Raw genomic sequence first — 24,074 nt, 5'->3', positions numbered from 1 at the left:
GAGAAGCATGGCTGCTTTCACCTTTATCTCATCTCTTGTGAGCCGCCTTTTGTTAGCACAGTGTAATTCTTAGCATGTAGCTGAAGGTCCTGCTGCTCCTTCATCTTCAGAGGGGATTTCCAAGCTTCAGGTCTGATGTTCTCCCATCAGAATGTCTTGCATATTCTTGGGTTTTTTTATAAGCTTATGGAAAATGGTCTCTTCATGAGTAATTAGAACCAAGTACAATTAAATGGCAAGAAAAAAAATTAATGACAGGATATGGTGTGTCCTTGAAGGGCATTTCTTAACTGGGAGCTTGAACATAAAATTGTTAAGTATTCATATTACTGCACAGAAAGTCTTGATGTAGAAATCAAATTGGGAAATAAATTCTTTTTGAGGCTTTGTTGCCATCCACTGTAGATTGAAAGGTCAGCTATAAACTTGAGATCAGTGTCCGAATTTCCATCAGATTTGAGCATTTTTAGATCAGCAGTGCTGGGATGAGTTACGTATTAGCCACCATCAGCTTCATCCCCCATGTTTCTTCCTGCAGCAGAAGAGAGCGTAGGACACACAACTGACTGTGACTTTTTTATCTTTGTTTAAGAACAGCTATGATCGTGGTACTCTGACTCTCATCTTCGTATTTCTTGCAGTGGCTTGGGATACATCACCGGGTCAAGTGTGAAGCAGGTTGCTGGAGACTGGCACTGGGCATTGCGGGTAAGCTACTCTTAATAACATCATAACAGTTGCATCGATTAATCAGTGTTAGGAAGACTTCTATCACACAATTCCTCAACCTGTTATTATATATAGAAGGTAAAGGATTGTAAATTGCATTTATGGCTATTAAGTGCATAGCAGATGCATTCTCTAAGCAAATGTGAATGGTATGTCTTTTTGGCTCGTTGTACTTGTTTTTTTCCCTGCCTGGGAGCAAGACTGTTCCAATCACTTTATTATCAGTCAACCATGATTTCTTGATGAGGATGGGAAGACGAGGCATTGGCCTTAAATCAACTCCACAGTCTTTCAGTCCCCTGCTGTCAAGAAACTCTGAGAATGGCTTCCTGCTTTGAGGAAAAAACACTTTGTTCCAGTTTCCGCTTGTTTTTCTGCCCTGAGACAGTCGGTTTCCTTCTATTTTAACCTCTTGGGACCTTGATAAATGTGTTGAAAAGATAATACACTCCAGTCACATAGGCACAAACAGATCCTGCACACAAAGATGTCTTGAAAGAGCTGAGAGGAAGTGGCCCAGCAGAACTGTTTTCTGACCTTTGGCAGTCTGGGTGGCATGAGCCCCCGTGAGGTGCATTCTCTGGCTCTGGCACTTCATGAAGACAATGAATCTCATGAAGCTCAGGCCAACACCATTTATAACAGCAGGTGATGAAATACATGGGTTCCCATCTCAAGCAAATGTGCCCCTCTGTGACACAGGCTATTCGCTCCCTGTCCTGCAAGGGTATGCAAAGCCAGGAAAATCACCGTGAACAGTTCATCTGCAGCTAGGAGAGTGGAGAGTAGTTTCCAGCTGTGAACCTGAAATGAAAAGTTTAATGGCCTACAGCTTCACACCAAGAGGATGGCTACCTCATTCAGTCACAGAAATGCTTTAAGGGTAAAATTAACTTTTGAGCAGAGGCCAGCACAAGGAATAAGAAACCCCAAAGCCCCTCCTGTTGGTCAGTGGGCTTTAATGAGGTTGATACGTTGGAGCGCTCTTGTGTTTCTGTCTGTAAAACCCAAATGATTAATTTGTACAAAGAAATACTCACTAGCACTTTCTCTTCAGATGAAGTCTCCATAGTTATCCTGAGAAATCCAGGCTATCTGCAAGACTGTACCCCTTATAGGTCATGGTTTCCACTGTAAATGACACATTGATGCATGCTTCCCTGACCATGCAAAATCGTGGGGAATCTGACAAGCTGCACGCTTCTGTGATGGTTGCTTTGGACAGCATTGCTTAGTGTTCATAGTCAAACAGCACCTGTTGAAAGCTTCCAGACATCGGTGTAAAGCAGCCTCCGTCCCTGCAGCAATTATTGTGCTCTTGCAAGATGTATGAGATTCCCTTAGGTGATGCTTCCCTCTGTGATCTCCTGTGGTCTCCAAATCGGGAGGAGGTCAGGAATAATCTGTACTTCAGTGGGCTGAAGAAGACAGAAGGGCGCTTTGACAAGTGGCAGCTTTGTCTCTGGATCTAGCAGTAATGTCAGTGTTTCACTGGAGCATTACTGAATATCCATGGATATTGTCCTGTTGGAGGATTAAGCCTTTAGATAAAAATCAAAGAGCCTTTAAATTATACGACCCTAGAAAATCCCAGCATTTCAATTTTTTTTACCAGTGCTGTGTCTTGTGTTCAACTGTAATAAGGATACTGTGTCAGGCTTCATTTATCCCTGGATGAGGGATTTCCAGTTCTGAAATATTTTTATCTACCCTTCCTTTCCCTTGAAGAATTCTGGGTTTGTTGTCTTTGGATGTGAAACACTGCTCTATGTGTAAAGGCTGTTCTCAAGTTACTATTGGAAGCATTTTTTTTTTTTTGAACACAAATTTATTTTTAAAATGGATTGTATAGAAAAGGTGATAGTTCGGTGAAAATCCGTGTTCCTGTTTTCCTAACGGAGCTATTTTCCATTCTGACAATGATGGAATTTAGTGTCAAAAGAATAATCATATTTATAGCTTGAAAAACACTGTGGGATCTTTGTATTTTTGTCTAGTGATTGAGAGAAAGGATTGGAAACTGGGAAACCTAACCCTTCAATGTGCTGTTTTCCTATCTTCCAGCCTGAATTTGCAGTGTTTCTTGGTCTGCTGTACATTGAGGTAATCTGAGGAAGCTGCCTGAAAGTAGGAAGCCATTGTGGGTTAGCTGGAAGAGGGATGCATGTCAAGCAAGGATTTTCAAAGCCAGCATGCTCCCTATATCCAGAAATCTTTCACCTGGTCTCCTTGCCTTTGAAAGGCTTCTCCACTCTCCCAGAAACTAGTTGGTCTCTTAGCCCAGCTGGGAGTGGGTTTCCAAAGAGTTAAACATCACGGAAGAACCGTATTTAGCTGAATCTTGGTACTTTAACAACACAAAGAAATGGACTGCCTTAATCAGAGTATTCTCAAAGCTGCATGCTTCCAGAGTGAGATAAGAGTCCAGGGAACGACAGGGAGGAAGGAAAGGAGCAGATGCCTCAGTGTGCTCACAGATTCTGGCTAGCTGTAAAGAATCGAGTCGCTGAAATGAAACTAATGTAATCTGCTTCTTACTGACTAGTCAAAGCAATCCCTGCTGACTCCTCTGCTAATTCCCTGTCCCTTTCTTGCAGGTATCTCCACTCCTGGGAATGATAACAGGGACGCTCATCTTGATATTTGTACCTGCTGCTAAAAGAGGAAATGTTGAACAACTTGGGGGACAGCTGAAGGCTCGGACCTCATGGCTGAGAGACATGAAAGCACTGATTAGAAAGTAAGAGCGCTCTAGTAAAAAGCATGCTTTGCCTCTCCTGCTTAAGTGCAACATCCAACGGCCTGTACTTCTTAGCACTGTGAGACTGGAAAGTGACAACATGCGGGGAGGTGCAGGAAGCTTAGGACCTAGGAAAGAAAATCACAGTTAACATTTTCACGAGGTATCGACTACAGTGACAATGATGGATTCCAACTTTTGCTCTAACCTTTCCAAGACTGAGATCTAAGAGAGAGTCTGCTTTGTTTGGCTCATACTTCAGACAAATCAAGGCTTTTGAAGTGTAGAAATTGCTGTGTTCCTGTATTAATTGTTGTGCCACTGTTGTTCAGATGCTTATATCCTTTTTCTTCCTTGAAAGAGCTACTCTGCTGGGTGGCAAAAGACAATTAAATGCCAGAGCAATTTAAGAGGAGAAAACACAAAAGTTTGCACTACGTGGCAAGTTTAAATATATATGTTTATACAACCACATGTGACTGAATGCATGAGCACTGAATGTGCTCGGGTGCCTGTGTATGTGCATAAAAGATTGCATGCTGACGAGTGTTTAAGCAGCTGCCCTTGCTTCCAGAAAGCTTGCCCGTGCATGTCCCAGTACCTGCACTTGTGAATTCAATGTTGCATCAGAATTCTGATGGGAAACTTGTGGTGTCCTTCGTTTTTAGAACTGCTGGCTAGAATGCCTTCCTGCTATTGTCATCCAGTATCAAAGGACTATGAAAAGTGCTGATGGTTAATTTATCAATATTTCTATATTACTTTTTTGTTAGTTTATCCAAGTAGTAATCATATGGTGGCATGGATGGGGAGGGAGAAGTGAAATTGGTAATCCAGGTAAACAGGTGATATTACAGTGAAAGCCCTGTGATTCACACATCATGTCTTAATGACTAAGTATTGGTTGTCTTCTGAAATGGTCCCATGAAAAATGGTCTCTTTGAAGCACTTCTGAAGAGTTAAGTACATTATCAATGGAGCATCACGTATAAAGAAATATTCTATGCCTCTTATTCTCCATTGCTTTGTACCTTGTATTATCTCTGCCCCTTGGCAAAGGGAGGTCACTAGTATGGGGGAACGCTGTGTTTCGTCACTGAAGCACTGGCTCCTGTCCTGGGGGTCCTGCTCTTTCACTTTTCCCACTAAGCCTTCTCTTGGTTTTGCCTCTCGCGTCTCCACAGCCGCAGCTACGTGTTCTCATCGTTGGCCACCTCAGCTGTCTCCTTTGCCACAGGGGCACTTGGCATGTGGATCCCTCTCTACCTTCACAGAGCACAGGTCGTGCAGAAGACAGCAGAGACCTGCAGCTCACAGCCCTGCAGCACCAAAGATAGGTGAGATTCATACCACTGCTTTAAAGAGGGGGGGAAAAGGGGTGGGAGCTTATTTACCAGAGAAAACAGGCAAGTCCCATGGAGTCAAGTCACTAGAATGTCTGTAATTTCCTCTAGGTCTTTGCAACAATGATAGGAAATGCTGGGATTGTAAACTAGGTTTCATTTCTCTTCTTTTCTTCATTGCGTGAAGTCAAACCAAGGGAGAAGCAATGACCTCAGCGCTGTCTTAGTTCCCAGGCTATAGTGCAGAAGTAGAAAAGAGACTGCTGTCATTGCCTTAGAAGATTTTTGGAGAGCTGAGGGAGAGTTTGGTTTCTTAAGACCCACGCTGTTTTCTGTGATAGCAGCAGAATCAGCTGGCAGGTCGGGTAGCCCCAGTGGTGGCTATAATTCAGGGTTCCCCTAAAGGCTGCAGGGACTGACCCTGAAGACTTTGGTTTCTGTGTGAGGGAGGACTTCACAGTGTTTCATTGGGCTGTACGCTACTGCGTATGCTGAGTTTTGCTGAAAAATGTTGCAGAGATCTGGGACACTGTGGTCTGGATTGCTTGGTGTTATATGGTGGTTTGGTTTTTCAGTCCCAGTTACATAGTATCACTTGCAGCACATAAGCTATGAAAAGTAATTCATTGTTTTGTGCTTTACCATGATGGCACAAAACATAAAATGCTAAAAAAGCATTTCTCCAGGTGAATAAAAGATAGGAAAAACTGCCTTTTGTCAGCTCTTTTGCTTTTTAGCTGGTGAGGGAAAAATAACATTAGGAAAACCTTCTTGCTCTAGCTGACACAATCCCATCTCAAGTAAACTATTTAGTGGTTTGGAGCGCCATCAACTAGAGTGCCCAGCGGGCAGTCTCGGTCTATTCTGCAAAAATGCAGTGAGCAGAAAATACAGCTCCAGTCAGACTGCCCATCTTCTGTTCACAGAGAAAAGTTTTCCACTGCTTGATGACACCTGTATTTTGGGCTGCCCTGGAGCTACTGTAATGTAGTTGCCAAAGACTGTGTAACCCAAGTCCTGCACATACCATACAAAGAATCCTTGACAGCTCCTGGCTCTTTAAATTTAAATTAACACATTTCAAATGTGTAACATAACAGCAAAATAATCTAATCAGGCTTCTTTGAAGTGGTCTGAAAGGAGTTAGAAAGTCAAAGTAAGTTGAATTTAGAGTCTTGTTAGGTTTCCTTTCCCTTAAGCTTCCTAGTGCCTGTTCTGTCCCTGATTTCCCCGTACATGATCAATGTGCAGGTGAATACTTAGTTTTGTGCGTACATGATTAGCTGTACAATACTCTTGATCGGAAGCTCAGTTCCACACAAAGAAGCCATGTGTATGAGCCCTTTGCACCTCTTTGCGTGTTGATCAATGCCTGTGTACAAGGCTGAATTTCACATGCTGTGTTTTTCTTAATTGCAGGGGAAGAGTGCTAGAATCATAAGCACTCAGCAGGGGAGGTCATTTGTTTTATTTTAAATTTGCAAAGCCAATGTGCAGATTTCCATTAGTCAGTTTACCCTAATAATTTGTTTTAAGACCATGCCCATTTTTGGGAAAAACTCCAATAAAAATAACTGTCTCTTTTTTTTTCCTTGTCTTTTTTTCTTTTTAATAGCCTGATCTTTGGAGCAATCACATGCTTCACTGGTTTCCTGGGTGTAATCACAGGGGCTGGGGCAACCAAATGGTGCCGGTTAAAAACCCAGCGAGCTGATCCTCTTGTCTGTGCTGTCGGCATGCTAGGATCAGCCATCTTCATCTGTCTGATCTTCGTCGCTGCCAAGAGCAGCATTGTGGGAGCCTATGTAAGTATAATCCTTTGCATATGCCAGTCTTGCTCTTACTCTCTCTACCAGACTCCTTAGAAGACTGTGTGCGTTGTCCCCTGCAGGAAGCCTGAGATGTTGGTCTTGCTTTTCCCCTTCTGAACGTCCTTCATTTTCCCGCTTGGCATTTTGGCACTCTCTAGATGTGCCTAAAGGGAAAATGATATCTCAATTGCTTATCCCCTCTCGCTAACTGTCATCAGAATTTAGAGCTGGGGATTTAGTGCATGCGTGGAAACCCACAGTTCCCTGCCTTTGGGTTGCTCTGTCTATACCTCTATCCATACCTCTATCGCTCTTGCCTATGTTTTGGTACAGGAAAATTGGCCACTTCCCTTACAATAAGGGTATTGTAGCTGCAGTGGTACCAAATTATAATTACAGTATAATTTGTCTGTGGGCATGCTTTTGGCTATGTATAAGTACCATTAATTTGCATAACTAGGTAGCTTGCTGCAGACCAATATTAATTACCATGTAATTTCAATTTGTTGTTATCTGTATTAGCGGAGCACCTGAAAGTCCTAGTCATAGCCCAGGAACCCTCAACCCTTGATGCTGCACAAATGCAGATTAAGATATGGCCGCTCCCAGAGTTTTTATAATTGAGGTATATAAAAAGACATCAGATAGATCCAGACAAATAGACTGAAGGGAAAAGGAAAAACTCAAGTATAATAACCCAGCCTCAGGCTAGAATCTCGCTTTCAGTAGAGAGCAGAAATCCAGTACTCTGAACAGGTCCCAGGTTCCCTTTCAGTGTAATAGAGAGCAGCCTGGGACCTGGGAGAAGTTTTTGAAGGGAAAGCATGAAATGGTTGGAGTAGCGGGATAATTTCTGAAAGCCCACCCTTAGCTTCCACGCTGCAGCGCGCGCTCCATCCAGCAAGGAGAATTCATCTACAATCAACCAGTCAACCCATCTACTATGGTTCCTTGTTTTTCTAGATTTCTAGCACTAGCCTAGCCATGGTTATTTTCTGAGTATTTCAATAGCTGCCATCATTATGGGGAAACAGAAGAAGAAAGAGTAAAAGTTCAAAAACCTTAAGACAGAACTAAGAATGCCTACTCTGGCTATTTAGAAAGTGTCAGAAGGAGATTCGGTCCTCTGGTTTGTGGCGTGGTCTAGAACTAACCTTTGGTTCAGTGATCAGCAGAAAAATGGTCACCTCAGGCAACCTGTAAGAGGGTGCTGCTGGCTGGCCAAGCATTGACCCTCCTTTCATCACCAGCCCTCTCGAGTGAGGAGAGCTGTCTCATCCCCCTGCCTGCCCCTCCCCTCCCCCTCTTTGTACAGCCAGCCCTGTGGATTCTCCTTTCTCAGACCTGATGATAGATACGTTGCTTTGTGGTGTGTAGTCTCTTTATGCAGAAAGTCCTCTCTTTCTAAGCTGGAAATACTGTTTTCAAAAATTTTGCAACAAAAGGTGGTTATTGGTTTCATTTTCATCTTTTTTTCTTTTTTTTTTTTTAATAGCCATGTGACTATTCTGCATTGTATAAATATATAACTATAGATGGTATTATTTAACCAATCTTGGGAACAATTTATTTTATTATGCATGAGCAGTAAATCTAATAGAGAGTCAATGATTTGCAAAGGAAGTTTTATCTGCATATGGAGGGGGTATGAGGAATATAAGCCTATTTGCTGGTGCCGTTAGGCTGACGCATACATTTATTGCAGGTAATACTGCCTCTCCGTAGCCCTAAATAGGCTTTCTCTGCTGCTGGAAACCTGATGCATAGAAAGCAGATACGAGTCTAGTTATTGTGCCGACTGGGGAATCAGAGATCTGAACTCTCTTTAACAGATTCTACATGTGACAGTGGGCAAGTTATTTAACTTTGTTTTGCCCCTGCAAAAAACAGGATTCTTAACTTACAAAGGGTCAGGGTAGCTTAGATCATTAATGTTTGTAAATCACCTGGAGTTAGAAGATCTGTGGCCAAGCCATCTGCTATAAATTAATATAAACAGCAAACAATGACACAACACCCGCTGCTGTTGCTGTTTAGTGTTACAGGTGCTAAGCCCACTGAGAGAACAGGTCTATGTTGGAGCTACCAATATCTTCTAACACAAGGTTTTATCATGGTGGTGCTATGTATCAGCTGAATTGATTTTTTAAGGCAAGTTTCAAACACGAGCCCTTCTTTTTCCATGCCATTCAATGCTATTGCAATCTTACAGACTTCCAGAGTGTTTAATTCACTTGTATTTCCCTAGGAGACCTGTCTTGCAAGGTTGCATGGTGTAGCACTTTCTCATTACTGTCTGTTTTAAGTCTCATTGGTCCAAAATGAAGGAGAGACTGTTCTCTGACTCCGGAGTTGAAACACTCCATATGGTGGACAGCATGATGGACTAGGTTACCTTCCTTACCTCAAAATCCATGGTAATAGCTTGTTCTGGAAAGAATACAGTAAAACTTATCGGTGAATTTTCTCATCTCTGATAGCTTCCTTGACAGCTGTGTCCTGGCTGTCATCCTGAAACAACGTCCTTCAGTTCTGCATGACTGTGAAAGGCAAGAGCAATGTTCTGCTCTGTTCCGCAACATGGTGGTATTTCCAGACCTTCTGTACTGTGACTGTCCTTAGACTTCTGTCATTGATCACACTGTGCTAAAATTGAACGGTTTTGGATGCCTCATTGGCTCAGAGCCTTAAAATTATCCCTTTCAAGCACTGAGATGGGTCCCCATGAGATGGTGTTCTCTCACGCTGCGCTGTGCTGGCCACCAGATCACCATCTCCCTCCCTGCTCTAGTTAACAGTTGCGAGTTTTTAATTTCAACTGATACTGGCATCAGCATAAATGAAGTGTTCAGCACTCCAGCAAGAATCAGCAGAGCCCTTGCTTTTTAATTTCTGGGCTTTTGGGGGTTTGGTTTTTTTTTTTGGAAAAGACCTGCATCTCCTCTGGCATGATCACCTCGTCCCTTACAGGCCATCAACTGTCTGCTCTCTTCCTCCCCCAAACTTGTGTACTTTTTCTCCCCTGCTCGGTCCTGTCTTGCAGGTGGTTTTGGTCCCTGAGGGCAGCTGCTGTTCCAGTTCTGCAGCAGCCACTCCTGCCTGGAGCAGGTAGACAGACTTCTTTTTTCTGCCCAGTCTTTTCATACTAATCCAGTAAACTACTGGCAGTGGTAGAAGTGGCTGGAAAGGTGGAATAAAACAGCATTCTATATCTCATAGCTGCCCAGACACTTGTATTTCTGCCTTTTACTATCTTGCTTGGCTGTATAGTCCAATCAGTTCTTATTCTGTGTTGCTTGCAGCATGTGGATTTGTGTGTTGTAGTCCGGCTCCTTAAAACAGCAATTTGCCTATCTTTAGGTCCCACTCTTTCTGCAATATGTACGCTTTGAAATGCTGGTTTTCAAACCTGTCTCTTGAAACCCATTAGCTGTATGGCATCATTGTATCACACTGCTCAGACATTTCAATAGCAGATTTTAGACTCGTTTAAATTTCCAAATGACTGGAGAGAGATACTTTACTTTGCCTTCCTTTTCACACTGTTCCCAGTTCCTGTTGTACCTCAATTTCAACATCTATTTCAATTCCTTAAAGACATTTTATGATCTTGCAGAAACAGCAACTCCCAGGGTAAAACCTTGCCATAGAGCTTTTACAGCATCTCAGGCTCAACTCCAGGGACTTTCTGTTGACATGGTCTTGGTGGCTTACCTACTTCTGAGGCATCGATATGGCCCAACACGGAGATGGAATTAGACTTGCTTCAAATTCAAGAGTACATGTGGGAGTCTTACCCACCATTTCAAGAGAAATACAGATAATGAAGATGTAGACAGATACGCATTTGCAAGTAGCCATGGAAGGAGTTTGTAACCTGCTTAGATCTTGCTGTGAGAGCTGCTGGTGAAAACTACTTTACTTACCATTTTTGAGAATCAGAATTTGCTAACTGATCACATAAACAGAAGGCTTGAGGGGAACGTAACTTCTGCCAGCTCATCACAGATGAGCGACCAGACACCAAGTGGGCATGGTGAGATATTATACAACACAGCTGGATTCAGAAGAGAATCTCTGTATCAGCTCTAGAGCTGAAATCGCAGTGTAAAATGAGGCTTTGAAAAGTGTGTGAGGAGTCAAAACCGTGACCATTTCAGGAGCTATTGATCTGTTCTGGAGCTGCCCTATTTGCAGTAAGCATCCCTAGAGTCTCTCTGCAGCAGAAGTGCCACATATCCTCATATGCCCTTTGCAGCGGGTAAACTCATTTTTATAAATCCCCATTAGCAGCTGAAGGACAGACTTTTTTTAACGTCAGTATCTTTTGTCCTACTTTTTGATCTTCCTCTCTTTCCTCTTTTCCTTTTACCAGTATCCACATATTAAGCACGTGTTTCATGGAAACGTGTTGGGTGCAATACACACTCAACAATTCAAAACTGGTGCGCTCTGAAGTTTGTAACATTTCAGTGATTTATTTATAGGACTTGTGCTGAATTCCTGCAGAAGGGGGCAAGTTTTACTTGCTGCATGTAACAATTCATATGTGTGTTATGTGTATGTCATTTATATAGCCTTAAGGCAAGCAGTTGCCTGTTTGCAATATTGTATGAACAGGCAGGGCATGTTGATGCCGCATTCAGAAATGTGATTACATCTCTCCCGAGCTCAGTTGAATCTATCCAGCCACAGAACCCCAGCAACAGCAGCTGCAAAGCTGTTGTGGGACAGATTTCAGAGCAGGTCCTGAGCGCCCAGCTGGGGCTCCAGTGTGCCCTTGCTGCGTGATACGAGGCTTCAGCTCCTGTCAGCACCTCGATTCATCGGCTCTGTGTTCCTTAGCTGTCCTTTCCAGTGAGAGCCAAGTTCAAGGCAGGCCAGTGGACAGTGGGAAAATGGAAAGAGGAGATTTCCTAGCTGACCAGCTGGGCCATAATGACTGGCTCAGACACCATCACGGAGGAAGCAGATCGAGTCACAGAAAGAGGGGACAGGGAAGGAGAATGTGTGGGAAACAAAGACAATTTTAGAAACAAATAGAGGAAGCTTTCTGTAGGTCAATGCGTAAGACTTGCTAAATAAAGCAAACTATTCCTGGCAGTGACATGATGGTCTGAGGGGTTTCGGCAGTGTCAGCCGGTGTGTGGGAAAGACAATTGTGGTGGTCACATCGGAGCCGTCGCTGCCAATCTTGGAGGTCCTCCTCCCACCCCAGACTGCGCCTGTGCAAGCAGCAGGGACTGGGACGGGGACTGGGACTGTCAGCCCACCAAAGCTCACAAGAACACCACAAAACAACATCCATCTGAATGGTTCCTCAGAGCAAAGTGTACCATGTATTTCTTGCTGGCTTTGTTTCATTAATGAATTGTAGCCTATTCAACATAACAAAAACTGAGCATAAGGCAATTAAAAGAGGAATCTTCAATTACCTGAATCCAAATCTCCATAGCTGTTATCTCCAACTCCCAACAGGGATTCCAGGAGTAATGTTTCCTCTCTAGGTGCCACACAAAGAAATGGGTTAGCTGGGCAGAAAGCAGCCTTCTGGGGGACATCTAGTAAAGGAGTTTTGCTTGCCTTCTTGCTGCTGGGGAACAGGGGAGCTGGTTTTTACAAGTCTGGTTATTTATGTGGCACTTTGTCTGTGTTCTGCTCTTCATAATACACAAAAGAAGAGGGAAATGTGTGTGTGGAAGATTTTCCATCCTTGTTTTTTCATCCTGTTGAACCTACATTTCTCTGTTAAATTGTTAACGTACAGCATAAAAGCAAAAGTTTCATGATTGAAATATGGGTGAAAAGCTTTTTGATGACGGCAGTGTTCCTCCTGAAGCCGTGTCACCCTTCCTCCGTTGGACTCAGTTTGATGAACATTTCTTTTAATGATGAGGCCAGGCTAAATTAGTTTCTCCTCTTGATCATTTCCAGTTCTTTAACTGCTGTAAGTGTTTGTAGAACCATTTAGTGAACCACACCAGGGAACTGATTTGGTTTAAAAATAAGAAAAATAAGCAAAACAAGCCCCTCTTCCCCTACCTCCCCCCCAACAAAAGATTCTTTGCTCCATCTCAGTTTCCCGATCTGAATCCCTGCTTGGCTCTGTTGTACCAGCACGGCTGAGAAGGCGGTATGGGACGGGAGTAAGGAGGGAGGGAGTGCCAGAGGGGGAAAGGGTATGTGGTGGCTGTTTATACCACACCCCCACAAAAAGCAGCTCTCGTCCCCCTACCTACACAGGGCTTTTCATGTATCTTGTTGACCATCTGCACAGAGTCAAGCCTTATTTCACCATAAGGCACTGATGTTGCAAAACCCATGCTCGAGTCCTGCCCGGACTGTAGGTAGATATTACCAGTGTAACGCTTGAGTTGTTATAGTGCCTAGACCTATGTCCCCCTCAAAAAGGACAGCAATATGCTAGCAGGGGAGGGAAGGAACCTTGCACGTAGTGGGTAGAGAACCTCACTTGGTTTGCTACGGAGCTTAACACATAACTTGATTCCTAGTGATGAAAATAACTGTGTTTGGGGGAGTTGTGGCCTTTTTGCCTTTTCTAACTGGCTTTTTGGAACAGAATGATTTAAATATGGAAGCTCAGGGCTGTCTCTTCTTGCTGGCTTCTCATATTCTTCAGTTACCGGGTGTATGTCAGCCTTTTATTTACCTGCTCTGTAGATCATAAACTGTTTACACTAATGAAGTTGCAGGCCAACCCTCTAGAGCTCTGATAAAAAACTATAGTTTTCTGATGCTCAGGATAAACCACAACAGTAACTGGGAGTGTATTGTGTGCAGAAGAATCCTTTGAGCAGGTCTGAGACAAATAAGCAATAAAGGAAAGTTTGTGACAGGTTATTTCTCCTTTGAATGCCAAGTGAATAAATCTTCTCCTTTTTGTGTGTTTTGTTACAACAGATTTGCATTTTTATCGGAGAAACTCTTCTGTTTTCAAACTGGGCTATCACAGCAGACATACTAATGGTGAGTGTACTTTGGAACAGCATCTTTCTCTTCTGGTGGCCAGAGCAGTTTGTCAGCTTGCAAGAACAACCTGAAGTTCACAATTTCTTCCAAATGCCTAGTCCCTACTTTAGTCTATTCTTTTTTTTTTTTTTTTTAATGAGAAGGAAAGTGAGATAGAGGAGGAGAAAGAAAAAAAGATTATTCTTGTTATATTCTAACTCTTCTATTATTTTTATACCAGGGAGAGGAAATGTCCAGAAGGGACACCATTACTGAATTCAAATAGTTTCCCCCAATTTTAAGTATTTGCACAAACCCCCATATGCAAAGAAATCAGCCAGCGTTTCGTAACAGTCAGCACATTAGTGGATTTTGTTATCGATAACTCGGCTTTGTTCTGCAATAGGAAATCCTTCCCTCCCTCCTCTGACCACAAAGGCAGCCATCTACCTCTCTCTTTGGCTTAACTCCAGCAAACCTACCATTCAACACATACACAATAGAAAACCACCTCTGGGAGAGGAGAGAGGAAAAGAAAGTATAAAGAATTTTTGGACTATGTCCACCTTGTCCAGGAGGAAACTGTCAGGGACTTTTCACCTCATGTCCTTCATTTTCTATTCTTTCTCCATCACAGAGCTTTTTAAGTCTTTCAAATCAGCAAGCTGACCTCAGCAGCTAGATTTTCACATGAAATAGTCTGGACGTTTGTTAGAGAGCCTTGCATGTTTTGCAGATAATGTAGAGAGCCTATCAAACATATTGTATGTTGAAATCCCATTGTGAGGGAGGTTACTTGTTGCTTATTGTATTAAAAAGAAAGAAACTAGGGCACAGAACCACTACAGGACTTGCCCGAGGTCTTTTGGCAGGTTGTTGACAGGACTAAAAATACAATCAGTCTGGCATCAATAGAAAACTCCCTTGACTTGTATTTGTTGCTTATGCAAACATCAACGAGAAAACAATCTGGCTCAGTATTCCTAGATGTAAAGGTAATGGTGTTGATATATTGATTCAGCAAAGAACTTCAAGCTTCTGTTTATGATTTAAGTTCAAGGTTGTGTTTGTATTTGAAGGTAGCTCTGTAGTTGCCTTGCCTGATGAACTTTCAATCTTTAACTCGTTTGTGCAGAGAACGCTTTGGGAGGTGGGGTGGTTAATTCCACTTCTCTCAGATGTGAATAAAGCACTGAGAAACAAAGGTTATCAGTGTACTGCAGTAGCATTAGATAGCTTTTCATTACCAAGGTTCGTTCCTCCTACCAGTTTAGCTTTAGTGTAATAGAGCTCTGCATGGACTGAATGGGTGTTTGCTTTGTGCTTACATGGGTTTTGCAGCTTGTGCTGAGTTGAAGGCTGCTGTGGCCGTTCATTAAGTGGTATCTCAACACCTAGACAGATGTGCAGTCTACAGACAGCTGTGTTGAAGAAGAAATTATAGTACAGTATTTGTAATTGCTCATTACTGCCTCCTGCCAGAGCTTCCTGCTGCATCCTGCCTTTGGCTGCGATGTTCCCAGGAGCGCTCCCAGCTCTCTCTGGTCAGAATTAGCTGATGGGCTTAAATAGCAGATCTTTTGTATCCTCCCCAGCATTGGCTGAAACAGGTAAGGGCCTGGCCATGGAGCACATCTGCAGTCCTCCAGCAGTGACTCTCAAAGAGCAGCTGAGGCAGTCATCTCTGCTGGCAACGTAGCACAGCGGGAGGGAGGGTACCTGTCGGACATGTTCAAGGTCCTCCAGCATATCTGTGCCAGAGAGAGAGCTGAAACTTGACCTGCGTTGTCTCAAGCTAACCCCAAAAGACATTTTTCAACCAACTACTTTGTTATATCAAGTGTACTAAGGATGCCATCGTTGTCCCATTTTAATTACTGAGATTTTTTGTGTTGATTTCAATGTGACTTCAGTATCCTGTAGCTTTTTAATAGCTTTTATAGGGTTTGCCATCTGTCTTAACAGCATCCTATAGGCAGTTGCTTTTTGTAGGGATGCATTTGCAGTTATTTAAGTTGCTTTAGTGCAAAAGAACTCCATAAGAAATGATTGGAAGCAATTGGAAATAATTTCTTAGTTCCAATTTCCAAAATATGGGAAAGAAACTAAAACCATGTTAAAAATTGGTTTTTGGTAATTGATGCCAACTCTTAAGCTAGCTGTTCTCTTGTCTGTTTAGAAAAATGACCTGAGTGTCATATATAATGCCCAGCTTAATGCATTATCAGCACGCATAGGCCTGTAAAAGTGCTATACAAATAAATGTAAACACTTGGATCAGTGCAAGCCTGTAATCAGATGGTCTGAAGTGCATTCATATTACACACGGGGTTTGAGAGGATGTTTAGTCAGACGATAGGTGAGAGCCCGGGCTACAACCACGTTTGACAGACAGCTTTATAAGAATTCCTAGGCAGAGAAAGGTGTGGATATGCTTTAGCAAGATGCACTTTAAATGTTTGGCAAATTAATTTCTACTGATTACTATTTATTTGGTCTAATCAGAAGTGTGTCTGTTCTTGCCTGAGGCTGATAAGGAGTTTAAAAGCATTATTAGCGTAAGCTTAACAACACTTTCATCATATACATAAATATTATCCTGTTTTCATGGATAAAAAGCTCTCAATACTGGCTGAACACTGTTCCCACTGATTTCATTATGCCAGAAGTGAGGCTTTTTGGGAACTGCATCCCAAATGATTTATCATAGCTCTCCCAAGATTTACAGATCTCATGACTGCTTAAGAGCCCTATTGGGCAAGTTGGTAAGCATCTTCAGAGGCTTTGCAAATTTAATTTCCTTGGCAAAACAAGGATGTTTGCTTATTATCTTCAAATTTAATTGTTGGCTCTTCATAGTGTCGTGCTTCCATTGCACCTACTGTTCTTGCCAGTGTAACGGTCGGTGTGCAGCTCCTCTAATTGTCTGCAGTAAAAGGTGCTGAGTGCTAGGTTTGATAAACTGTCAGCACTGCAGAATGTACTGCACTGCCTGAGATGTTAAAAGGCTGATATTTGTTCCAAATGCAAATTTGTACAAAACAGGCCTTATTCTCCTGAGCACAACCCTCCACGTCTCCTCCCAGGCACATGCTCAGATGGTGCTTAGGGAAGGCGGGGATGTTTCTTATGGAGCATGCTAATTATGAAACAGATTTTATCAGCCATCTTTTCAAATTGGCCTCAAAATTACCAGAACCCCAAAGTAGCATTAAAACTGCCTTGTAACAGCAATAATGAATGAGCTTCAGTGCAGCAGGCAAGCATGTAACATTCTGAGACATGCCGAGTGCCTGGGACTTTGTGGAATCTGGTCCTAATAGTGGGGTTTTTCCTCCATAGCACATCTTAAAAATAAAGATGATGGACAGAAGCTTGGTGGCATTTCTGTGTAAGAGCCAGTAGGCAATTTAAAGGGCCTCAGCTCACAATCTCTTTAGGTCTTTGCTGAGAAAAGCGATCCTCCAGATTATGCAAAGTCCTGGCACCCGTGCAAAGAAATGCTCTGCATATTTCTTTTTTCTCTTAAAACATTAGTTGTATTTAAATGGTCATGAGCTGCCATGGAGGAGCAGCTTTAATGTTTTGCTGTAGAGTCAAAGTCTTTCTTTAGGCTTGAAACAGGCATAGACTGGTGCTCAGCTGTGCTATAGGCATGGAGGAATGTTGCTTTTGTTCTGATTACCTTCTCTATAAATAAAACCCAATTATTTATGTAGTATAAAATACTGCCCTATTTTTACAGCCAAAGATAAATAGCATTTCCTGAAGTTCTCATCGTTGCTTCTCTCAGTGTGCCGGCACACATCAGAGCGCAGTGGTTCAGATTGTAAGGCAGGGTGAGGAGTGCCTTTGAACGAGGGTACACAGCCCACTTCAAACACCGGAGCACAGCTCTGACCAGAAGGGATGTGCCAAGGGGCGTCCCTGCAGTCTGCCGGGGGCCGAGGGCTGCAGCTGGAGGCGTACAGGTCAGCCTCCTTTTACTTCATTTACAAGTATTTTTTTTAGACAGTGTCTGCCTAGCTTGAGTGAAGGGTCTCTCTCAGGCTGGTTTCTCTGGATCACGGCCTTTGCCTGTTCTGAACAGTAGTTGCAACAGGGATGTCTGGACTATTTCCAGGCTCTGTCTGTGGCTAGAACGGGGTTAGCGTTTATTTTCTTGCCTTCGGTGCTGAAAGAGGCCAGTATGCATTGTCCTGAAGATTCCTGTCTGACCCAGCAAGGGCAGCAAAGTGTTTTAGAGAGTAGAGTTTTCTGTCAAAGACTAGAGATAAACATCAGAGCTTACCTCTTTGGCACGTGGCCTTTTACTGGGAGAAGAGTGCTCTCTCCTTGCCTTTCCTGGTTATTTCAGACCAACTCATTTTGCTGGTTTCCCTACAGGAAGGGGATGTCAGCAGTAAACCATGGCCTTTCGGAGCCTCTATTTAAAGAGCAGAGGTTTGCCGAAGCTGCTTCGTCAGCCTCCCTGCCCATCCTCTGTGCTGCCTGCCTCTGAACCTGGAGTCAAAGATGAGCCAGGACCATCCCACGGGCTTCCGCCTCGGCTGCTGTGGCTCTCCCACCTCCAGTTTCTGTGGGATGTTCAAACCAGGCCATGTATGGTTTGAATTTAGGTCTATTTTAGTATCAAAATACCCATTTAGAGCTGTAATTTACTGCTGTCTTCCTAGAACAGTAGATAATGTTTGCTACCAACGACTTCCTCTCCATCAGAACAAAATGCTCTTTAAGTAGGGATAGGGTGGAGTATTTTTTGGTGCTTTGGAGGTGCTCTTTTAAGCCTTTTTTTCTTTCCAATATCTTTTTAGAGGAGGAGGAAAAATCTCATGTTCATTTGCTTGCCACATGTTGGTTTTTTGGATTGGGGGGGAGGCGGTGTTCATCACTTGAATTTCAGACTAAATTTACTAAGTTTTGGCACTTCATAGTGCCAAACCATATCAGTGGTTTCAACCATCAATAACTTTGTTAGCTAGGGAAACTGAAAACTTGCTGGAAATTGTATTGCTACTTGCAAAACTATATGTATGTATAATACAGATATACATGCAAAATTATGTCTAATACATGTGTGAGTGTGTATTCATGTGTATAAATATATATATATATGCACACACACACGCGATGCAGGTATCATTCAAATTTCTTTCTGCAGTTGGCACCAATTCACTGCCAGTCCCTGAAAATGGTAAGTTGTTAATGAACTTGCCTTTCCTTTGTCATTTTGCTAACAAAATGGGTAGAATATAGAGCCAGGCAGGCTTTCTTCTCCAGATTTGTTAACATAAACTTTATAGAAAGAAAAATATTTTAACATAAGTTTAAAATTCCGTTTTGCAGATATACACAACTCTGGACTCTTGAATTAGGTAGAATATCACTTTTATCTTCTCAGATGGCTTTCTCAAGCAGCTCTTGCAGAATGCTTCTCCATTGCATCTGTGTGAGCTGGGGCCAGGTGGAAAGAAGAACAATAACTCTTTTTTTTTTCCTTCTGTCTAATCTATCCAGCTTGCACCCATTACCCTGCATCTTTGGGGAATGGTAATGAATTGTGTGGTCTCCTCCTTTTTCACAGTGTGACCTTCAGTACGTTTCTGTGTCTCTAATAAAGTCTAGACCTTATTTTCCTCTTGGGATTTCTGTGAGCCTTCAAGTCTGTTTTGAGCTGCTGGATGCAAAAGGAGGACGGTGCCTAACACCCGCAGCCAGGTGGCTGCTGTGGATCTGGTCGTCTTTTGCTCTTCTGTTACACAACAGGGGTTTAACAGGGTACTCATTTAATATGTGGCATCAAAGTGCATTAGCAGTGTGCATTTGCAGCTCTGTCAAGGCAGTAATGAAAGAACTGGCAGGTCATTCTGAAAGCACATGGTAAAACCCTAAGGAAAAGCATTTAATCTAATTTTACCCATCGTTCGTAATTGGCTCTGCTTGGAATGAGATGATCGTTCTAAATAGGCATCAGTTCTCTTCTAGTGTAGATTTTCTCAGTGCTGTTTCTTTTCTTTCCCTTTTTTATGGCTAACTCTTTCCACTGCAGAGAGGGCAACTCGCCTTCCCTAAGAGGAAGCGTTAAAGCACTGAAACAGTGCTTCAGATCCTGTGCCCTGAGGTAGGTTGCTGTTGAGCAGCGAGTTCTCCCTACCTCAGTGAGCTAAGGTGAATTGATCTCTGGGTATCTCTAGCTGGGGATATGCCAGTCCTGAAATGTCACGTTTAATTAATAAATGACTTCAGGAAAGGACTGCAAGAATGAGTTGAAGTCTGGGAAGGCAAGCTTTCTAAAGAAAGACTAAAGGCAGCCCATCAGAGAGAAAGTGGAAAAGTAAAAGGAATCATGGTCTACAAATAGCTAAACAAGGGAGTCATTTCTGGCAGGGCAGATAGCTCTGCAGAGCAACAGAAAAAGGCAGAACAAGATTCAGTGCTTAGAAGTGGAAACGAAGCTCACTTGGATTTAGAGACCTATTGAATTCTTCATTACTTACAGCCTTTAAATCAAGACAGGATCAATTTATAACCTGGGATATGTGGACTTGATGCAGGTGTTCTTAACCAGCTTCTTTACAAGTTTTATGCAGGAGATAATTACTTTTTTCTGCTCCTAAATGTGTGTTATAAAATTAAGGTCATTCCACGGGATGGGGTTTTGTTATTTTTTTTTCTTTTTTAATCTTTCATCCCCTTCCACGGTCAGGGCTCTGTTTTCTGTGAGCTCTGGTCCCTTAATGGGGAAGTAATTTGTGTTTTCCGCTGATCCTGTGTCATCAGACGGATTCTGCGTGACCTGGCTGAGGGTGTCATGTCCTATTAGAGGAGTGGAGACCAAACTACAATATTGGCTATGAAAAATTTTCCTAACGTGTCTTTGTCACTTTCCACAAGTGGAATTGCAAATTTTTGAGAAAAACATAAAGTGGTTAGAGATGGAGTGGGAGGGGAGGATGTGTGACCTTTCGTGCTGATGGGAATTGCTTATGGTTTAGGACACAAAATAATATCTTTATTATGGAAAAAACACAATATCCCAGGTTACAGCAAAGTCCTCGTTTGGAAGGCTGGTGGTGCCGAGCAAGTTAGGTGCTGCAGGCAACCTTGAACTTCGCTCTCCCCATCAGCCAAGCAAAATATAGGCTGAGGAGCAATAGCGAAGTGTCTCGTGGGCAAAGTTATTAGTCAAACTCATGCATTCAGTGCTGCTGAGAGAAGCGCAGACCGGACAGAGCTTCCTTCCCCCAACCCCTACCATCAGGAGTACCAGATAGCCAGGAAGGGTCGCTGAGCTCCCCGGTTGCTTGAGCCACCCGTGGGCTGGACAGTGGCTGTGTCTGTTGCCGACATCTCGGGGAGCTTGTTTACTTTGTCCTGACCTGGGTATAAACTGAGCAATACGAGACAGCTGGAGAGGTTCTTACTTCAGTTTCCTTACGCATTTTTTTTTTCTTTCCCCTTCTTCTTTGCAGTATGTGGTCATTCCAACACGACGTGCAACCGCAGTGGCCTTGCAGAGTTTCACTTCACACCTCCTGGGAGATGCTGGCAGCCCTTATCTGATTGGATTTGTAAGTGCTCACAGCAGGTTTTGGCAGGGTTGCGTGCCCGTGTTTGTTTTTGTTTACTAACTGCTTATTTAAAATGCCAAGTTAAACCATGCTAGGGAAGGAAGGCCTGTATTTATCAGCAGAATGGGAAGCGGTGCAGTGCAATGCAACTTTTTTACATGCTTAGGTTATTGGTGGGCTACAATTCAAACCTGGAAGGACCACTTGGGCATGACAAGAGAGCTGCTAAATCTTTTTAGCCTAGGGCATTTGTAAAGCTTATAGACAGCTCTGTAAAGGGAGAGCAGTTGCTTCTGTGGTGCGGACATAGGTCCATTAGAAATTAGATTGGAACAGTCGTGTGTGTGTGTGTTTAACTGTTAATCTGGTGTCATAAACCAAATATCTATTCATGGTTAGCAACATGCAGCTGTTCTGACCTGCTGATATTTTGAACCTGTTTTGTATGATAATAAATGATGGTGTAAAATCCATGGCAGGATGGGTGTGTATGTTTTGGGGTTTTTGTTAGTATTCCTTTCCAGTGCTTTGTTTTTTTATTAGTAGTATTCCTTTCTATTACTGCTGCAGTTGTTGGCCTTGGTCTGACTGGAGATCTCCCTTACTATGCCACCATTATCCTAGTGCAAAGCAAAACAACAGACCCTGCTCCAAAAGCTGGCAATCAGAGAACATGCACAGTTGAAAATGTAAGGCGTGGGAAATGTAATGAGGAAAAGAAATCTAGATATACTGGGGTAATTTCTTTCCCTTGCACCCTTCTGTGGAGTTTGATGCATTGAGTTTCAGAGAACACAGATCATCGTTTACAAAATACGGTAGCTTCCATGTAAAGCCCTAAGTGGCAGTGCTCATGTTGTGTTGAAGGTGCTACAGTTTTCCAGTGATGTAACTGGGATCTTCACTAGTCCCATCACCTGAGAGACAGAACTTTGGTGTGCTCTTCCAGCTCTCAGTACTGCTATGTGACACAGCTGCTGGGTGCTGTGGACCTTTTTATTTTTATTTTTTTTTAAACTGTCATTTCTCATCTATTCATCCCATAGACACTGGTGTATATATCTATAAATATTTATTGATATATATTTAATTTTGTGTATATATATATATATTTAACTGTACATAAATATTTACTCTGGAATGCCAGCTCCGAAAAATAATATAGTTGCTCTGTAGCCCTCTGAAGCATACATGAAGAGGCAGATACAGACAAGGCTGAATGGATCAAAGAAATGAGAAGTGTCTCAAGAGAATAAATATGTACAATTTGGCTTACTCTTTATTTACTTCAGTGTTCTGGGCATCCAGGGAGAAATGATCTTATTTTAGAAATTATTTGAAAGTGGCAAGAACAAAGGAATCACTGGAAGAGACTGCTTTGTGCAGGGCAGGCGACATGGGGAATGTCAAGCAGGAGAACGACATAAGCAGGGCAGCGTGCTCCGAAGGCCGGCGCCGGCGATGGGAGGCAGGGTGTGAGATGCAGGCCAGGCTGTCTCAGGTGACTCTGCTGCACGTTCCGTCTTTTTCTTACGCAAGAGGGATGTCCGAGAGGAATGGCAAGGACGCTGAATGATTGCATTTAATCTTGAAAGTTGCCTGGGGCTCTTTAGTGTCACAGATTTAAAAAAAAAAAAGGACTTTGGTTGTAGAAACTAATGTGCCTTGCCCTTCTGGTATTCAGAGATCAAGCAAGTTGTGAGTTACTTAAGGATGCCTGCCTGAAATATGCTTAACCCCAGTTTATTAATAGCTGCCTTAGGCTTTCTTTAGACTGGGAAAATATTAATTATGATGTTGAATTACTCTTTTCTAATGCTGTACTTGTTGGGCAGTTCTCATTTGGGAGGAGACTCCTCAAGCGCAAGGCTCTGTGGCAGGAGAGCAGGAGTGAAGCGCTCATGTCATGGAAAGCACCAGCATCCATTTCTGTAGCCTCTGGACTGGCTTGGCTGATTCATGCTCCCTGTGCTACAGTGACTGAAAGGTCAAGGGCAGCTTTCACATAACACAGAAAAACAAATACTATTTAAAGGGAAAGGACCAACAGCTAACTTCCTCACCAGAGCTAAGGCAAGCAACCAGCTTGATTGTTAAAACCTGCAGGTATTTGTCATTGGAATTGTCCAGCTGAGTTGTAGGATGGAGCCCTTCATGCGGGATTGAAACCTCACTTGGGGAGGTTACAGAAGTGCCTTGCATTATGACTAAGATTTTCAAGGCAGTCTATGGGAGCTAAGCAACCTACTCCTGTTGGCTTTAAGGGAAATTTGGGAACCCAGTTCCCATAGTCCTTCTGGGAATCCCCAGCCTGAGGACATTAACTCACACTGCTGTTACTCCAGAGTTACCATGAAGCAGACCAAGGGCAGGGTGTAGGTCTTGCAAGAGGGAGGCAGAAGGCAGGATAAATCAAATGAACCGCAGTAACAGGCATGCTCAGAATGGGTGAAACTCAGCCTCCCGATCACTCAGGGTTCATCTGCAATCCTGAAAATCTGCCATTTCTTCTGACTGCTTACAAAATCCGCCTGAAGCTCCCTCGCTAAATGAGCAGTGTTTTGATCACATATAGCTAGAATCTTACACAGTTTTGGTGAGTTTGTAGTGAGATTCCCTCTAGCAGTGCTCTTAATAAAGAATCCGATACCCGTATCCTTGTAGGACTAAGCTGTCGCAGGCAGTTGTCTCTGTTTGCTGGATACCAATAAATGTTGTATTGATCTTATAATCCTCATGTGGAACGTGGAAGGTACTTAACAGCTGCAGCCTCACGCGTGCGATTGCTCCCTCGCGCTGTGGTGTGCCGTAAGAGTTGAAGGTCAGACTCAGATTTTTCTGTAATCTCCCCCAGTTCCAGATCTTGCCGTGCAGTTCCTTACAATCACCCAAAGCACCGAATATGCTAGTG

General features: G+C 43.0%; 1 protein-coding gene across 1 annotated transcript in view; it reads left to right on the top strand.

The window, feature by feature from the left end:
• Positions 1-24,074, top strand: part of SPNS2 (SPNS lysolipid transporter 2, sphingosine-1-phosphate) — a gene marked incomplete at its 5' end in the record, with an annotated part of 138,798 nt that overhangs the window by 88,323 nt on the left and 26,401 nt on the right. The window contains 6 exons of the mRNA XM_082327903.1: positions 642-708; positions 3,327-3,469; positions 4,654-4,806; positions 6,428-6,617; positions 13,545-13,610; positions 21,065-21,163. Of these exons, the coding sequence (XP_082184029.1) occupies positions 642-708; positions 3,327-3,469; positions 4,654-4,806; positions 6,428-6,617; positions 13,545-13,610; positions 21,065-21,163 (718 nt within the window). The remainder of the gene's footprint in view (positions 1-641; positions 709-3,326; positions 3,470-4,653; positions 4,807-6,427; positions 6,618-13,544; positions 13,611-21,064; positions 21,164-24,074) is intronic.

This window comes from Platalea leucorodia (genome assembly GCF_965183815.1).
Source record: "Platalea leucorodia genome assembly, chromosome: 16".
Classification (NCBI taxonomy): Eukaryota; Metazoa; Chordata; class Aves; order Pelecaniformes; family Threskiornithidae; genus Platalea; species Platalea leucorodia.
The sequence above is the reverse complement of the archived record's forward strand: the minus strand, read 5'-3'. Positions and strand labels throughout refer to the sequence as shown.